This window comes from Heterocephalus glaber, unplaced genomic scaffold (assembly GCF_053883595.1).
Source record: "Heterocephalus glaber isolate CG9 unplaced genomic scaffold, H.glaber_assembly_v1.0 deba00001572, whole genome shotgun sequence".
Lineage (NCBI taxonomy): Eukaryota > Metazoa > Chordata > Mammalia > Rodentia > Bathyergidae > Heterocephalus > Heterocephalus glaber.
Genome location: NW_028258357.1, coordinates 12,950,931 through 12,970,545, shown reverse-complemented (window position 1 = coordinate 12,970,545; position 19,615 = coordinate 12,950,931). Strand labels below are relative to the sequence as shown.

At 37.7% G+C, this 19,615-nt stretch overlaps 1 protein-coding gene across 2 annotated transcripts in view; it reads left to right on the top strand.

The window, feature by feature from the left end:
- The window catches only part of Cep83 (centrosomal protein 83), a 140,644-nt gene that overhangs the window by 100,244 nt on the left and 20,785 nt on the right, over nt 1-19,615 (top strand). For both annotated transcript variants that reach the window (XM_087192805.1, XM_021258466.2), the window contains exons 11-13: nt 7,063-7,138; nt 9,179-9,336; nt 11,266-11,395. In XM_087192805.1, the coding sequence (XP_087048931.1) occupies nt 7,063-7,138; nt 9,179-9,336; nt 11,266-11,395 (364 nt within the window). The remainder of the gene's footprint in view (nt 1-7,062; nt 7,139-9,178; nt 9,337-11,265; nt 11,396-19,615) is intronic.

Genomic DNA, 19,615 nt, shown 5'->3' with positions numbered 1-19,615 from the left:
AAATGCTTTTTTCTTTCATTTTTGTCTTCTAGGTGATTATTGTTTATTTATGAAGACTACCACTTCTTAGAGGTTAATTTTGTACCTGCTAACTTACTGAATTATTATTTGTGTTTATTTTATTATGATTTACCTAGCATTTTCCAGATGTACTGGCATATTATTTATAAGTAGTGATCATTTTTCTTTTTCACCAATTCCTATACTTCTGTTTTATCTAATTGGCAAGTATCTCCAAAATACAGTATTACGTAGGATCAGCGATAGTAGATTTTCTTGCCTTATTCCTGATCTTAATGGAAATGTTGTACTGTTTTTTCATTGGTTAAGAGGCTAGCTTTAGGATTGAAGTATATATATGTTTTATTAGGAAAGTATTCACCAGTTTTTATTTTCATATGTGTTTTTATTACATGTAGTTTGGAAAATTGTCAAATTTTTTTTAACATTAATAATCATGACTTCCTCCCCTTATATTTATTAAGGTGACATATTAAAGAATTTCCTGATAGTGAAACAACGCTAATTTTTAGACTAAACAACCCTTGATATTAGCTTCTTTTCTTTGTTTCTTTGTTTAAGATGGTGGTATATTCTGATGTTAATGTTTTATGTAGGTCTTGGTCTATAATTTTCTTTCTTTTTGCTTATTGTTGTCTTGGGGTTTGGGCATTTTCTGCATTCCATTTTGCTGAGGGTATGATTTTGAATGGCTTTTTTCCTAGCTTGAATTATTTTTATAGAATATATGGATAACACAGAGCTAGCGCATCTGCCCTTGTCTTCAGCACCTGGAATTTCCCTATATCTGCTTTTAAAATCTTAGTAACTTTAGTAATTATATAAATTAAAGTCAAGTGGCTTTTAAAAATCACATTCATTAAATTGTAGGTTATGTTTTGAGACAAGAGTCTTGATTCACATTACTTAGGAAAGAGCTGCTTCAGGCAGAGGTATGCTTACTTATATCAGGTTTTATGAACAATTAATTTAAATTGTTAGTGCCTACAATTCTAGAATCATAACTCTGTAATGGGTTTTGAGGGCCAGTGTTGCCCATCTCTTTGTTTTTAAGTGAGTATATTGTTTAACTATTCAGGACAGGTAGGTTTTAAATCTCTACCCTCCCCAGGAGCCCCACTCTAATAGTTTATCCTATCATGGTCCTACAATTTGACCAGTTAGAATCTTTTATGTTAGAATTTAAAAGCCTGTTCTTCCTGCTTTGGGCTTTTGTTGCCATAGTGATAAACTGTTCGGGATTCTGTCATTACTTGAAGACAATAATAAACTTGACCCTTTAAAAAAAAATCTATAAAATAGCATTCATTCCTTTGGCTTTTCATTAATATGAATCATCTTCTATTCCATTAGTTACCTTGATAATTTATCTTTGATTCCTCTTCAGTTTCTCCAGTTCACTTATAATGTATAATTGACTTTAACTTATTTTCTAAAAGGACATATTAACCACTGTAAAATCTAGCAAAAGGAGTAATTCACAACATTTGCATGAATTTTTTTAATATTCTGCAGTTACAGTATTTCTTCTATGACAGTTCTGATTTACTGATGTATAAATCCAACTGCATCCACCAGGTATATTTTTCTCAATCATTAAAATAATCATAATTGTAGCTTCTCTTATTTAGAGCTTGTGATAGGTCAAAGACTATGGAATAAAGGTCTTCCTAGAATAATGAAAAGTATAAATCATATAAAGCAGAAAGTATCCATTTCATTACAAGTCAGTACTATCTTAGTTGATAATATCTGGTAGATATTAATCACTGCTCTGATGGGTGCACTAAATTATTAATTATATACTAGAGTTTTTCATTACAGTAGTTTCTTCACCATTAGTGTGTCATAGTGCTAAGAGTAATGCAGTTATGGTTATGAAAATATTTTGTATTTCAGAAGCCTGTCCCACTGTACATTCAGTTTTTAAAATTTGTGACACTAACTTATAAATTAAAACATATAAAAATTATAATAGTTTAAATATAATAAAGTATGTAGTCAACTGTTGGATATGGCAGCATTCAACTCCAACTAATGCAGGCAAATAAAGGACTTTACTGGCTGACATAAATTGTGGAAAGGTTAGGAGTAGTGCTGTTCTTTTGGAACCTGGGTCTGGAACTCACATGTGGCTCAGATGGAGTAGCTTCCTCCCTCCTTCCTGTCTTCCTGTCTGTTCTCCCTTCTCTTTGTCTGTCTCCTGTGTCTGCTTCTTTCCTACTGCTTTCTTTGTGACACCAAGTCTCTATGTTGAGACCAAAGACAGAAAAGTCAAGAGACTGGTTTGGATCTGATTGGCGTACCTCTCCCTGGGCCTGCCACTGTTGCAGGGGAGATGAGATGCTGTGGCTCAGCCAGGTTGTGTACCGATTTCTCTGTGGTGGCAGGGAGGAGGCTAAGAGTGAGATCAGGAATGGGGAGACAGTGTTTTGGGGGAAATAATAATGATAACTATCCAAGGGAAGAGGACCTTAACCACTGAAGATATCCTGTAGTGAATGCTGCTTAATTTTGTCTTTTGCATGGCTTAAAGTCAGAGCTCTGTTTTCCAATTAGGGCTTTCTAATTTTTTTCTTAAGATTTTTAATTAACATTTTGACATTTTTATTTTATTAGTTTGGATTTTTTGTTTATAGTGAATATTTGCCTTTTAAAACCATATAATTATCATTTAATATATGCTTTTTTTCTATTTATGCCTAATCTTCAGAAGAATTATCTGTTGTGGAAACAGGACACTATAGCCATTTGGACACGTTCTCGGTCACAATTTGAACTGCAAAGTGAGCAGTGGTTGTGGCAATCATGTGGTAGCACTGGAAAGACCTAGTGGTTCTTGTTGTGTGTCTTTACCTATGATTCCTGTCAATTATTAAACCCTGGCTCTGGTTCTCTAATTCCCCTTTGGTTCAGTGGATTCTTATATCCTTACAAGAAAGTCCCTTTTGTTAATAATGACCAGAGTCCATTTTCAGTGCTTGTAAGCAGGAAACTTGGTTTCAGAAGGTTGGTATAAGAAGGCCCCTCCCATTCTCCAGAGACTTGTTCTAGGAATCTGTGACGGTAGAAAAATCTGAACCACAACTTCTCTTGCTTGCCACATTACATTGATAATGCACACCAACATCAAATGAAGGCAAGAGCCTTCACTGCCCAGTACGGTAACACTAGTCACATAGAGCAATTTAAATCTAAATTTAAATAATTGAAATTTTAAGAATTGGAAAGTCAGGGCTGGGGATTTAGCTCAGTGGTTCCGCCACCTGCCTTGAAAGCAGAAGGACCCAAGTTCTATCCCTGGTACCAAAAAAAAAAAAGAATTGGAAAGTCAGTTGCTCAGTCATACTAGCTACATTTCAACTGTGCAATAGCAACCCATAGCTAGTGTCGATCATGTTGGAAGATGCAGCTTATAAAACATTTCCATCCTCAAAGAAAGCTCTATCCTACAGCACTGTTGAACCATTAATTTTTCAATGTATCTGTAACACTTAGAACTGGGCTCAGCATTCATAGGCACTCAGTAAATATCTGTTGAATGTTGCAGTAGCACATGTGAGTGTGCGCCATGACGTGGGCATCACAGTTGCCTGCATTATACTTTGAAACAGCTCCATCTTAGTGTTATTGCACAATTACCATTCACATTTTTACCTGCTGTGCTCTCTGTTGTACCCTGGCCCTCCATCCTACCTTGTATTTCTACTGCTAAAATTACTTTTAGAGTATAAAGTACTTATTTATAGTTTCTTTTCCCCCAACTTACTCATCCTTCACTTTCTGATTTTTCTTCACTATCTATTAAAATTCTCCTTTTAAAAACAGTTTCTGCTTTGAAATCTCTATTCTGTTACCAAGAAATGTTTTGCAAGATTTTTCATACTTCTAACCTGGCAACTCTCTTAGGTGGAAATTATCTTGTTTTTCTTTCTCTTATGACAAGGGACCAACAAGGGAAATCCACATTTGTAAATGCTACTTTTGCTGTTGAACCATTGCTTCACTACCTCAGTTAAAATGATTTTTCCTTTGATATTTGTTGCATCTAGTTTATCCCCATCTTTTTTCTTTGCCAGTTACTGATATACCAGATGTTCTTTAACAGTCACTGAGGTCTTTGATACGTGGCTCCACTTTTCTGTATTTTCTATCCCTAGACATCATTTTATTTATTTATTTTTTCTACCGGGGATCGAACTCAGGTCCTTGGGCTTTCGAGGCAGGCTCCAGAACCACTGAGCTAAATCCCCGGCCCCACTAGCCATCATTTTAAAGTGACTACACCTGCGTATTGTTGAACAGTTCAACACCTTTTGCCTTTTAGTTTATCGTATTCAAACAGTGGTACTCTTTATTCTACATCCTGGGCCTTATTATCTCCTACAACCATTCATTTTAAATATCTCCTAAATATCTCCATTTGCTCTTACCACTCCCCTCATTGAAGATACTGAAACTGGTAGTCCTTGTACTTCTCTTTTTCTTTCAATCTGTTATCCTGGCTCCCTTGCCCCCTTTTCAGCTTAGAAACAGTCTGCTGCGCATCTGTGTTTTCACTTATACATGAGGAAAAGCTATTGGATATGAGTTCTTTCACATTCTTGCTATCTTAGAATTTCTGTATCCTAATCCCTTTTTATTTTGACTTCCTATTACAGTGAAAACATTCCCCATTTACTTCCAAAGTGAACTGTGCTTTCACGCCATTTCCTCTGTTACCTGCAGGGTCTTATTTCATCACTTACCCTCTTCTTCACCTTCTGTATATTGTTCTCTAGCTCAGATTCTTACTTTGTGCTCAAGATCCAGTTCAAATTGTATCTCTCTTCTGTAACCTTAACTAGTCTCTTAATGAAAATTAATTGCACTTTTTACTGTACTTGGTTTTTGCAGTAATGGGATTTGAACCTATGGCCATAGCATTGAGCGACATCCCTAGCCCTTTTAAACATTTTTATTAACTAGACAGGGTCTGACTGAGTTGCATAATTGTCCAGGCTGGGCTTGGACTTGTGGTCCTTCTGCCTCACCTCTCAGGGTGCTGGGATTACAGGTGTGCCCTACCATGGTTGGCTTTCCCCCTCTATTTTGTACTTCTAATATAAAGCTTATTTTCTTTTGACTTGTGATACACTTTAAATATTAAAAACCTTCTAATCAGAAGAGAGATACTTTCATTCCTAAATCAATAACAGTGTCTTTTAAAATAGTATCTACCTTTCTTGAACTCTTGTTACTGGGATTTAAAATCATTGGCATTATTCCTAAACCCTGGTAATATCTATTAAAATTAATTTTATTTATGTTAAAGCCCATTATCCCTTAAAATATTAAATGTGGTATCTTAAATTGTGAGCTAATTTTCTCTTTTAAAAATCCGACATCAGTTTTAGATTCTAACCCAGTACATTTCAGCAAAGTGAATGGAAGATGGGGCTGTGCCTTATGGCCTCCCCTGTAACCTGCCGTGATGGTGCTCTTACTGCTTATTTCATGCCTTACTGACACTCAGATGCTCTTTACCATTCTTTTCTTTGGCTTCGGCTTTTGTATGTAGGGCACCATTTGTTCTTTAGTGTAGACTTCCACTGAAGCAGTCTGGCCATGAATGCTTTTTTCTTGAGTCTTGTTTCTTCTTGATCATCCAAGTACTATATATTCACAGTCTTGACTAGAGCTGGAATGTACTTCAAGCCTGTTTTCTAACTCTGGCTGTAGGCTAGGACCCACAGTGCTCTCTTTTCTGTGTACACCATTAATGATTTTGTAGAAATGAATCTTTATTGATTCAGTAACCTAAAAGCACCAAGTTAATAATATCCATAAACATTTATGAAAGAAATGCATAAAATGTTTGAGAGGGTGCTAGCAATACATCTAGAAACCTGAAGTAAGAATGTGACTAGTACTGACAAAGGGACAGAGGAGGAGCAGGGCTGACCCTCTTCCTTTAGCCCTATTGCTTCTGGCATTTGTTTGTCATTGTCTCAAGCAATGGGCCATCAGATTTCTTCCCAGTTATATTACCTACTCGACTTACACGTTTAGTGTCTGATCCAGTCGACAAATGGTTATTGAAATCCTGTACTTACAGCATTGCTCTAGGCACATTCTATTTGGGTATATAGGACATGCTAATAAAAATAACAGATATCGAGTGAATTATATTTAAGTGTTTGAAGAATTTTCAAACAGAGGAGGTTGAGGGCCTATCCTGCCAAACCTAATTAATACAAAGTATTCTCTATCTAATGAGCCATTTCCTCACCAGAGATGGTGTGTGTGTGTGTTTGTGTGTTTCTAGTAGTAGGGTCTGAACCCTATATCCTTTGCACTGAGCTACTTCTCCTTTGAGGCAGGGTCTCACTGAGTCACTAAGTTGCCTAGGCTGGACTAGAATTTGCAGTCTTCCTGCCTCAGCCTCCTGGAGGGAGATACTGTCCATTTTAGGGCTGGGGCTGAGCATGTAACATTTCTTTAGAAGAGAGTGCTGATTGTGTCCTCTTCAAATATTATCTCAGAGATTAAAAGCTTATAAGGTATTTTATAGAATACAATATAATGTCCTGCAAGAGACAATTTTCTTTTAAATCTGTAGCCTTTAAGGAGTGAAAGTGAAATAGCAGTACATCTGATAGCATTTTATAGATTGTAAAATCGCTAAGTTGTATGAGAGTGAGGTGCCTTCTCCTAAACTGAACTGCTTTCCCATGCCTTAACACATTTCAGTACTCTTCTGTTGATGGCCAGTTGTTCAGGACGAACCCTATGTCTGTTAAAATCTTATTCATCAGTTTTGTCCGCTATTCCTGGGCAGATATGATATCTCATTCTTTTAGTGCTCACAGTTTCCTGTTGCAAAAGAAGTAATTTGTGTTTTGTCACAGTTATATGCCAATGCAGCCTCTACTCATGATTGGATCTATCTGTTTGCATAGCACAGTGCCTGGTGTCAAACCAATCAGTGGAATGATTGAGTAGTTCAGAGAAAAATGAACTATAGATTTGTAATATATTTTGTTGGGTTATGGTTTTTAGGTTAAAACTTGAACAACAAATTGTGAATATTGAAAATGCAGAGAAAGAGAAAAATGAAAATTCTGATCTGAAACAGGTATGATTTTAGGAGACATTTTGTTTTTAATTTCTTAAGTGCTTCTTTAAATCTATGTTTTGCATATTTTGAATTTTTCTTATCACTGTTAACACACAGTAATCTCACCACAGTTGATAACGTAGATGAATGAGATTGATATGTAGAGATAAAATATTTCAACCTTTCTGCTTTAATTTAGTAAGCTTATTTTGGTAAATTCTGTTTTTATTAATATATTTATATGTTTTGGCCCATACAAAGTTTTAAAAGTTATAGTTAAAGGACAGTATTTAGCCCAGGCTTGGTGATGTAGGCCTGTAATCCCAGCATTCAAGAGGCTGAGGCAGGAGGTTGGCTGCAAGTTCAAGGCCAGTGTGGGCTACATAGTGAGTTCAAGGCCAGCCTGAACTGGATAGTGAGACCCTGTCTCAAGAAAAAAAAAAGGGATTATTTAATATTCTAGATAAAAAAAATTATTTAGAAATTTTAGTGAGGTTTGAAGTTACTTGGGTAATTGGTTTATAACTTTACATTTATCAATGAAGTATGTCTTGCTATGTCCCTGTGTCTAACAGTTGTATTTATAGAAAGAAATTTATATTTTATTTAAAGTAATTTGGGTTCAGGAAAAATTTATATAAGGTGGAGCAAAATATAGAAAAATGTTCTTTTCTGAATTCTATTTTCTTTGTTTGTTGAAAGTATATTTTCCCCATATATGATGTAGAAGATTCCATGTTTAGGGTTTATGCATGTGCGTTGACTTGTATAGCCTTTCATGTGCCGTTAGGGTTTCTAAGTCTTAACCAGGAGGACGTAATGTTTGATTCCCTGCGAGAGAAGTTACCTAGTATTCTTGGTGTCCTATGAATATAGACAGGTGGTAGGCTCTTTGAAGTTTGCTTATTCAGGCAACTATAATACAGATTTAATGTTTTCCATTCCAGTTAAAAATAAATAACATTTCTGCATGAAGAAATTCATTCTAAAATAGAAATTTGAAACATGCAATTTTACTAACAATTACTTTGTGGACATATAGTCCTATCTTATTTGGCTTTGTTGCCATCAGAAAAATAGTAGGATTACTTCCCTTTGATTTAATTTACTGTGTAAAGAATCTTGTTACTTTTAGCTCTTGAATCTCATGATAGGTTCTTTTTACCTGTGACTCTTGACTCTATTTGCTCAGAAATATCTCACAGAGTGGCTAAAAGAATGAGAGAAAAAAAGACTTTTGTTGTTTATTAATTGATAAAAGTAGCTAGTAGGGGAAGCTGATATAACTATTCTCAATGAAGACAATTTAGGTATAACTTAGAAACATTGTGAATCTTTCTAGCTTATTAATTTGTAACTACATAATTTTCACTTTTATGAGAAAAAGTACTCCCAGATGAAGGAAAATTGGGATAAAGCCCTTGAGTGACATTTAAGGGGTTTGACATATGGCTCTAGAGGCCAAGGAATCTCTAGCATCCAGTAGATTTCTCAAAGCACCTTTCTTCTGACCACACTGGATGTACAGGATGCCTTTTAAAGTCAAGGTGAGAGTGACCCTTCCTGTCTTAACACTCAGTGCTTCCTGACTGCTCAGAGAGCAGGCCTCTGGAAGATAGCTGCTCCCTCCTGTGAGCGAGGGAGGACAGGGTTCTTCAGCTGTTTTCCCAGCTGAAGGGCTGTAGAATCAGTTCTTTCTAAGAAGGCTAGAGGAAGGCTGGAGTGATAGACTTGTGCTAATTGTTGGCTTCTCTTTCTCCTCTGCTTGCTTTCTGCCTGATAACCCACTCCCCACTCCCAATACCCTTCTGCTGTGCTTTTTTTTGGGAAGAAAAGAAGGGACTCGGTGACTGAGGACCTCATGGTTATTGATAGTCTCTGGTTAAGAGTAAGAAATGACCTCGCTGCTACTATTTATTATTTCATTTAAGTGGCATCCTTGAGTGTGTATTGGCTGGGTAGCAAATTTGGCTGGGAGAGTCTTACTATCGCCTCTTCTTATATGACTTACTGCATCTGCATAGTGGCTGTATATTCACTGTTTTCTTCTCCTTTTAGAAAATCAGTAGTTTGCAGATTCAAGTGACCTCACTGACCCAGTCTGAGAATGAACTGCTGAACTCAAACCAAATGCTGAAGGAAATGGTGGAGAGATTAAAGCAAGAATGCCGTAATTTAAGAAGCCAAGCTGAAAAAGTACAACTAGAAGTTGAAAAGTAGAGTTTGCGCTTCTTTTATGTATATTTTTTTTCTTTCTGCTATATAATATGCAGTTGTTTTAGAGATGATTCCAGCATTGAATGTGTTTCTGTTTAGTTACAAATGCATTTTGATAGTGTACAATGGTCTCAGGTAATGTGCTTTCCATCTGTATAAAATAAGCTTCATAGACTCTTAAATTGTTTCTTTTTAATTTAAACACATAGGGAAGAAGGTCTTTAAAATTCTGCTTGAGCAAAGTATTCTGAAAATGCTCAAAGAAAAACTCTTCTTCATTGAGCAAACCCAAATGTTTCTTCAAAACTGTTCTTCTGAATGCCAGAGAGCAGAATGACATGGCTGTGGGCTTGCTGGATGGGTGGGTTTGAGTGTGAAGCTTGCTTCCTGGAATTAGAACTAGTCTTTTTAATTTTACCTTTGGAAAAACTAATTGACTTGTTTTGGGGCTTTGAAATTTATTAGTAGCACACAGAATAGTAAACTGGTGGGGAAGTTGCTTTGGTTATGTTCAAGACCTTATATTCTCTAGAAAATTCTGCATGATAGAATAGGACTGGGGATGTAGCTCAGTGGCAGAGTGCTTACCTAGCACACAGGAGACCTTAGATTGATCCCCACCATTAAATCAGTCAATCAATCAATGAATCGAGAGTGGTGGTAGAACATTGTGCTGTTTTGCATTTTCTTTGTCTTTTAAACATGTTATTATACATTTTATATAAAACATTTTCATATTTGTTTTTCTGAAGTTTTACCACATAATTTTTTTCCTGTGGTTTTTTTGTTATTTCATATTTTTAAGGCTTGTTCACAGTTTTCATATATTGGGTTAAATTTCAGGAAAAAGAAGTAAGAAAGATGTTCATCCATGATATGTTTAATGATCTAAGGAGCCTAATGATGTATTCTTATTTTGCAAAACGGTAGAAATTTGTATCTTAAAATCTTTATTTTGGAATGAACTTAAGAATTCTAATTTATCTTTCAAGTTTAAGTAATTTATTGTTGGTTTCTGAATGTCATTCATAGGCTTATATAGAAGAAAATAATTTGGGCTAGCAGTTAGAATGTAATTCTATATTTTTGTCTTTTGAGCTAGGGTCTCACTATGTAGTTCCGACTGGCCTTGAACTCACAATGTTGCCCAGGCTGGCCTTGAACTCCATTTGATCCTCTTGCTTCAGCCTCCCCAAAATTATAGGATTATAGGCATGCGGCACCACGCTTGAGTAGAATGTAATTTTAAACCCAGCTGATATAGTTTAAATCTGTGTGACCTTAGACATGTAATCTCTCTTGTCACAGTTTGTTATTCTCATTGTACTGCCCAAAGTAAGGGTAATGAGAATCATATAAAGTATGATAAAGAATAGCTTTATTGTTGTATCACCTTAAAATATCATTTATATGAATTTTACTCTTGCCAGAAAACCTACCGTGTTAAGACTTGATACCAGGCTTCATTTTTAACCAGCTTTATTAGGTCAAATTTTCATAGCTTGATTGTTATAGACAAACCAGGTTATTAAATGTTTGACCTGAGTCCTTATGCAAGTTAATGAACTGCTTTAAGCCTTGTTTTCCTTATCTTAAAAAAAGACTTACTAGGGGCCGGGGATGTAGCTCAGTGGTGCCACAAGGTCCTGAGTTCAATTTCAGGTACCAAAAAAACCAAAACAAAACAAAACAAAAAACTAGAGAATACCTGCCTTAGAGAGTTTTTGTGAAATATTCTAAGTACAGTGCCTGGTTCCTAAGAAGAGCTGTGATGGTTGTATTGGCAGGTTTTGGCCAAGCAGCGTGCCTAGCGTTGGAAAAGGAAGGATATGGTCAGGCATTCAGGGAGTTGGCTTATACTGGTGATAATCTTTGTAATACTACAAGTTTTTATGAACTTACATGTTTTGCACATATTCTTTTGTCAGGACACTGGAAGAGAAACAGATACAGTGGTTGGAAGAAAAACACAAGCTTCATGAACGTATCACAGACAGGGAAGAAAAGTATACCCAAGCTAAAGAGAAGCTACAGCGAGCTGCAACTGCCCAGAAAAAGGCAAGAGATTCCTATTAAGATGATTTCTATTGAGTAAAGAACCTATTTTAGGAGAATAAAATATGTAAGTGAAGCTAAGATTTTAGTGACATTTAATTTGATACATAAGCATTGTATTTTACTGTGAGTCTTGCAGAGGTAAGTTGGGAAAATCCAAGCCATCCAATTTCTAAGTTTTGCTTAGAGTGGACCTGCATTGATCCACAGAAATAGTATTTTTCAGAGTAATTCGAAGTTTCCAGGCCAACCCCTACACGTCTTATCTAGCTTATTCTTCACTTACGCCATAGTATGATTAGCCCTGTGTCGACTTTGCCTGAAATCTGCAATATTGTTTTTGTAGTTAAAAGGCTCTTATGTTTCCAACTCAGATGTAGGAGTAAGTGTCTCCTTGCTCCAACAGCAGGACCTGAGACTCTCCTGGTTTCTGAAACGGCCATGATAGTTTCCACCTTGGTCCTTTTCAAGTTTTACCCCTGCAGGCATACTTTTCTCTAGAACCTCAAATCTTTATTTTCTTAGAAACAGTCCTGTGCATTGTGGAAACTATGTAGTCAAATGATTCATTGAAGTCAGTGGTTTACAATTTTTTTTTAACTTCAACAAACTCAGCAACAGAAACAGTGATTCACTGTGGTAGTGATTCAGCAGTTCTTTTCAACAGAATTGGAATGAGGGGAGGGGTGCTGGAATGTGTCTTATTTGCCATGTCTCTGCTGAATTCCCTTCTTAGGGCACTGGTTGTGAGGAGGAGAAAGGATCTGAGATGAGAGATTCTTCTAAGTATAGGCACGAGTACCTCAGTATCTGTATGTTTACTGTTTGTATTTGCACAAGAGAAAATAACTCTAGATCATTCGCATATACTCTGAGTTTGGAAGCTAAGGACACCGTTCCTAGATGTCATTTTATGTTGTTGGATATAATTGCCAAATGTGACTGACAGAGCGACACCATGAATAGTCTAAAAGTCACTACTTCTCCACTTTCCTGGCATCTGATACTTTTCTTGTCATAATGCTAAAAGTAACATAGTACTGAGATTAGAAAAACAACACTTGCTGTATGGAATCATAATGTTTTTTGCCCAAATATAAGCACTTATTTGTTTTTTTCCTGTATAGATCACTTTTCTTTCATCCGTTCTGTACATACAAATGCTGGAAAGTGTGAGTGTCCATGGGATTTCAGTGAATTTTTTTTGACATGTGGTAGATGATCCTAGTTATGCTTCCTTGTACTGTGTTTGAAGCCTAGAAGCATGTGAAGCCAGTTTCAACCAGAAATCTAGAAATTATAAGAGCTGATTTTTATCTTCCACAGATAAACTTTTACATTGAGATGTTAGTTACGTATCTTAGAGATCAGATCCTAATTATCCAGGTTAGTTTGGGTTGACTTCTTTTGGAGCAAAAGTGACATCCAGTGGTGAGAGAGATTATTAGCTAATGATAGGTAACCAGACAGAGGGGAGGAAATGGTATTTAAAAACCTACAAAGTAACATTTTGTCAGTATTGTAACCTGGGATGAATGTTTTACTATGAAGTACCTACCACATGATGCAAGAAAACATAGTAAATAGTCACTTCCCTTTTTAAAGTATGGATTATGATTTAAGTCATGGGAAATTGTTAACTTCACTTGAGTGAATAACAATGACCCAGTGCTCCATATGGGACACTACACCAAGAGCTTACAGTTTTAAATCAGTGACAGTGGAAAAACATTGTATGTGACATAGAAATATTATTAAAGAATATACAAGTATGTATGATTTTTCGGACTGGAAGGGTCCTTATCATTGAAATCATTTTTATAGATTTGGAAACTGAAGTATAGTCACCCGGGATCACTTGACTAGTAAGGATCAAAACCTTCACTAAAATCTACATCTTTCTATTCTCACTCCAGCCCTCTTTCCACTGCACTGTTACTGTTTAATTTCCCACTTTCTTTGATTTTAGATATTTTATTGCTTTTCTCTTTATTATAGCCATGCCCCTATGAGTCTTATTTCCTGTGTCAGAATAGTCACTATAAAGTAACTCATACCTTTTTGCACTGAAAGATGCTGCTGCAGTACAATGATTTGGCTATAAGATTACATAGATGTAATTCATGAGAATACAACAGACATTTCTGGTTCTTTAAATGACAAAAATCATAACTTTCTTATGCAGTAAGACTTAAAACCAATCACAAAATAGAAACCCTAGAGCAGAAATGGAAATTCTTTCCTTCGAACAGTTCTTCCCCCCAGGCTAGGTAGGATGCCTCACTGCCATGTGAGTGCTCCTTGGAAGAGGCTTATGTCCTTTCTGGTAAGTGCTTTTGGGGAAGGGTCTTTGATGTAAAATATAGTTTGTTGCATTGCTTTGTTTGAAGAGCTTGCCTGGGCATCCTGGGTTGGGATGCCCTTCTGTGACTGATGACTTCTTTTATCCCCCTCTCCATCCCCATGGTTAGTGTGAGTAGGAAGAGAGAGCTTTTGAAATTAGCACAAGAGTTGTTTTTCCTTTTGAGGCACTTGCAATGACAAATTGTTATTTTATTCTAAGATATACTTTTCTGAAATAACTTGATCAGATATTGTTGTGAATATTTTCAAAAAAGAGATGAACCATAATCTTGAAGTTGCAAAATGCCTTATTGAATATATTATGTAGCTTAGTGTTATGCCACATGCTGGGGGGAAATAGAAGCCATCACTGTTACCTGTCCTTCATGACCGTATAATCTAGTTGGAGAAATAAGATAGTGTCTGAAAAATACTTAAAGACCCAAGTTTAAGAGCCACTATGCCAGACAGGAAAAGAAAAAGAAAGAAAGAAAGGAAAAAAAAAACAAACCTTGGAGACAGGGAGACCACCAGATAGGAAGTTGATAGTGTAAACATAGAATGAGGTAAGAAGCCTAGATTTGGGCTTAGAGTATTAGAATGAAAGTAAATCATAACTCCTAGAGGCATTCTGAAGGGGAAAAAATTACAGGAAATATAACTGGGTACAGTATGTGTGTAATCTCAGCCACTCGGGAGGCTGAGGCAGGAGGGTCCCTTGAATACAGGAGTTTGAAGCAAGCCTAGGCAACATAGCAAGACCCTGTCTCAAACAAGCAAGCAAATAAAAAACACAATATAATGGTAAATAAGAAAGAAAAACGTATGCCAGTTGAGTAGAAAGAGTAGGTTTGACTAAACACATGTCAGATATAAAAATGATGGGTGTACTATATCCATGTAGACATGTTCTGGACTCCTAAGTAAAGCTTATTAGATAAATGGAATGACAGGCACCAAGATGGGTAAGTCAAAACACAGATAAATAAAATGAAAGGAAATTTTGGATATGATGAAGAATATAAGGATGAAGTTGAATTGGGAAGAGGAGCCAGTACAGTAGAGGGTGGTCATAGAGGTCAAAGCTACAGAGCAGTGTTATGGAAGCCAACGGAAAAGTAAAGTATCAAAGCTAAATGGTCATTGAACATGGTAGTTGAAGGAAGTTACTTGGATTTGGCAGTAAAAGGTTTGGTTTTTATAGCCATATTTTTAATTATTTTATTACTCATTTATGTCATGGTGTTTATAATACTGACACATCCATTCGATTGTCCTATAATTGAATTAGACTGCTAATGTGAAAGTGAAAATCACTCCTTTCAACCAGCTTCCTCTCTGCACTTGCCATTTCTTTAGTAGAAGTCATTCTTCAGTCACTCCGGCTTCAGACCTTGCACTCATCCAGAGAGCTGCCTCATCTCCAGACCTAGTTAGTTGCTATTCATACCTAGGACTCGAATACCAAAACTGTGTGGGTTAAAACAACCAAGTTTTTTTCTCACAGTTCTTGAGCCTGGAAATCACAAATCGAGGTGTCCCCTGGCCCTGCTCCCTCTGTGCACTCTACTCTGGAGGAGGGTCTCTTCCATGCAGGTCTTCTAGCTTCTGGTGGCAGTCTTGGTGTTCTCGGTTTATCCTCCTGTCACCAGCCTCTGCCTGTGTCTGTACCTCTGTGCACAGATTTCCCTCATATAAGGGCACTACTCACATTGGATTTAGGGCCCACCCTAGTCTGGTCAAGCTCATCTTATTACATCTGCAAAGACCCTCTTTCAAAATAAGGTCACCAACAATCAATTTTCAATTCTCCGGACACCAACTTCATGTTCAGCAGTTCAATCCTGAAACTCTACCTGGAATTACAGTTATATCTCACAGTTTTAAGAGCTTATTCCCACAAGACCACCTCCCCTCAAATGCTAATCATAAGTCCAAGCCACCCAACTGGCTATGCATTAGTTTCCATGACCCCTTCCCTCCTTATATGATAATTTGCTGTGTCAGCTCACCGAACTGACATTCTGCCATTTATTATAAAGGCTACACCTCAAGAACAGCTAAGTGGAAGAGATGTATAAGGAATGGTTTGGGGTGTGGCAGCTGTGTGGCAGTCCCACGTTCTCTCAGGTGGGCCACCCTCCCAGCAGCTCAGTGTGTTCATCAACACAGAAGCTCCCCAAACTCTGAATTTCATTGGTCAAGAGTTATAGAGCTCAGTCTCTGGCCACCCTCCCCTCCCTGGAGGCCAGGAGAGTGGAACTTAAAGTATCCACTGCTTAGTCACGTGGTCTTCCATACTGAGGTTATCATTTCATTAGTATAAACTGAGATGTGATTGAAGGGGATTTTTGGTGTGAATTGAAAAAACACTCATCACTTAGGAAATTCGTGGGGGTTTTAGAAGCACTGCACCAATAACTGGATTTTTAGCCCAAATCTATTACTTATTATACTAAAGTTGCATCTTGAGTAGACCTGAATTTTGGGGAGACACTATTCAACCTGGTATATGGGCGGTTCCTTTATAATGCTATTTCTTTTCATTCCTGTAGCTAATATCCTTGCTCAGACCATTACTGTAAGGTTATTCTATATTCAGCCAATCAAATTTATTGAGCACCTACTATGTACCAGGCGCTCATTCACTGGAATACAGAAATAAACAGATCCTGAACTAAGGAGGTTACATTGTAGTGGTCAGGAGACATAAATATACAAATACTATCTTGTAGAGATGCATGCTAAGATGATTACCCAAGGGTACAGGGTGTTATTCTAATTAAGTGGTCAGGCAAAGGTTCCTTGATAAGGTAACATTTGAGTAGAGATCTGAAGGAAAGGAAGGGGGATCCCATGTAGAAGAGTGTTCTAGACAGCGAATTGCAAGTTCAAGAGGGTGGCAGGAGTCTGCTCAGTATATGAAGGGGCACGAGGAGGCACAGATGATTAGGATGGAGACAGAGGCCAAGTGATTCAGGGACTTTTTATTGTTCTTGTGTTTCTTCCTGGTCATGGGGATTGGACCTGAGGCCTTTGCACTGAGCTATATCACCAGCCCTTTTTCATTTTTATTTTGAGTCAGGGTTTTACTGAGTCACTGAGTTACCAAGGCTGGATTCAAACTTGTGATCCTCATGCCTCAGCCTCCAAGAATGCTTTAGTTTTTATTCTGAATGAGATGGGGACACTGTAGATTTTGGAACTGAGAAATGATGTAATCTGAATTAGATGTTCGAAGACTCTCTGGCTGAGGGAAAAGAGAGAATGCAGGACAACACTTTTTAGCCATCCAAGTTTGCGAGCATGCTGACTTGGAGTAGGTATCTAACGGTGGAGTCTCGGTGGTTACAGTCTGTATATATCTTAACGGTACAAGTTTACATGGTTATAGGATGAGAAAGAGGGAAAAATCCAAGAAAATGTAAGCTTTTGGACTTGAGCACCTGGTGAAATAAATTGCCATTTACTGTTATGGGAAAGAGCGTGGAAGGAACAGTTTTGGTTATGTAAAGACGCTGATGTTTTAAGATGCCACAGTTGTTTGGATAGAAGTCCATGTGTTAAAGGTCCTGTTCCCAGGGTGGTAACATTGGGAGGTGCTGTGGACCTTTAGGAGGTGGAGCCAGTGGGAGGTCTTTGGCCATTGCAGGGGATTGTGGAGCCCAGTCTCTCAGTTTCTTTCTGCTTCCTGGCTTGTGATGTAAGTGGTTGCTCCACTGCGTGCTCCTGCTGTGACAGGTCATCCTTCCCCGAGGCCCAAAGCTAAGGGGTTGCCTAGTCTTGGACTGGAATCTCAGAACTATAACCACAATATCCATTTTCTGTTTGTAAGGTAATTGCCTCAGGTAATTAACTAATACAGATGTAAAACAGTTACACAGAGGCAGGTGAGCCTATAATCTCAGCACTGAGGAGGCTGAGGCAGGAGGATTGCTGTGAGTTTAAGGCCAGCCCGGGCTGCATAGTAAGACCTGTTCTCAAAAAACAAAACAACAGCAACAACAACAATAAACAGATACACAAATCCGAAGTTCAGAGAAGAGGACTGGGATAGCCATAAAGAGTTGGGAATCATCAGCATGTTTAAAAAAGCAATGGGATTAGATGAGAAGATTAGGCATGAAGGAATCCCAAGGCTAGATGTTGAGAAGGAAGAGTCTGAGAGGTAGTGGCCAGTATGGTAGGAGGCGACACAAGAAAATACCAGATGCAGAGTAAAAAGCAAATGCTTCACAAAGGATCACCTGTACCAGATGACACTGCTAGGGAAGATGTGAGAGACTAGGAATGGAGCTGGCTGTGGCGATCGTGGGCGACCTTGGCACAAGTTGTTCCCACGGAGTGATAAGTAGATACGCTTGATTGAAGTGGATTCAAGGGGATTTGGTTATATAGGAAAAATTGCAGAGTTTGTCCTAGGAGTTTTGTTGTGAGGGAAAACAGAAAAATGAGGTTAGTAGCTAGGGAAGGTTGTAGGATCAAAAAAAATTTTAACAAGTGGAAAATTATAGAATAGTTTAGTCGCATGGGGAAAATTGATGATGGAGAAGAAGGGGGCAGCTGCAGGAGTGATGGCCTTTAGTAGGCAGATGGGCCTGAGATTCAGTTCAGAGGTGGAAGGGATGGTGTCTTTGCTTGGTCTGCTACAAAAATATCATAAACCGGGTAGCTCGTGCACAATGGAATTTGACTATTTTCAGTTGTGGGGGCCGGGGCGGGTAGGGCTCAAGATCAGGGCAGTGGTGATTCTGTGTCTGGGGCAGACCCGCCTTCTGGTTCCTAGATGGTGCCTTCTAGGCATGTCTCATGTGATGAAAAGAGACAATTCCCTGGGGCCTTTTTTTTTTTAAAGAACACTGCAGTAATTCTATAATTGAGGGTTCTGCCTTCATAACTTAATCATCTACCCCCAGATTCCACCTCTTTATGCTATCTTCTTTGGGATTAGGATTTTAAAATATGAATTGTGGAGGGACATAAGCATTCAGACAATAGGAGGTGGTATATGTATTATAACTGGGAAAAAGACAAAGCACTTGATTATAAATTTTTGGTACATTGATAGATGTGCTAGGGACGTGAGGAAATTCTGTACAGATTGATATATTATTTTCTTAGTGCCAAAAATAGGGTCATCATCTGAGAGAGTGAAGATTGGAAGTATTAGAAATTTGAGGAGAGATAAGCTATTAAAGAATAACACAGGAATTTGAGAGAGTGCTCAGATTGGGGAAACTTAGTAGGATTGGCAGGGAACACTGGAGCCTATTTGAAGTTGGTGGTTAATTTAAGGTGAGACTAGTCAGTTGTGTATGTGTGCATGCGCACAACTGTATGTGGTTGCATGGGTCCAGGCATGCAGTGTGTATTAGGATTGCATTAAACAGGGTAGTAGTTTGTCAGGCACATTTGAAAAAGAATTAGAGGCTGGGGATTTAGCTCAGTGGTTCCGGCACCTGCCTTGCAAGCGCAAGGTCCCAAGTTTGATCCCCAGTACACAAAAAAAAAAAAAAGAAAAGAAAAGAAAAAGAATTAGATTTGAGTCACGGGTGACTGGGAAAAAATATGATGATGATGATGATGATGATGATGATGATGATGATGATGATGATGATGATGGACCCTCAGGTATTCATTGAGTCCTTCAGCTAATGAACCAATATACATTGTTTCAATGGTATTCTAGCTCAATTCCTATAAAAAGTAGGTGCTTAGTAAATAGTCATTTGCTTTTATAATGTTGGATGAGAACACACTGTCATGACCATGTCTTTAGGAAGTTAATTTCCAGATTTGACTCAAAAGGCAAATTTCTGAGTCTGTCCTATCTGCTGTTAATGTGATGCCATATTAATCTTAAACCACTGCTTTTTGGTC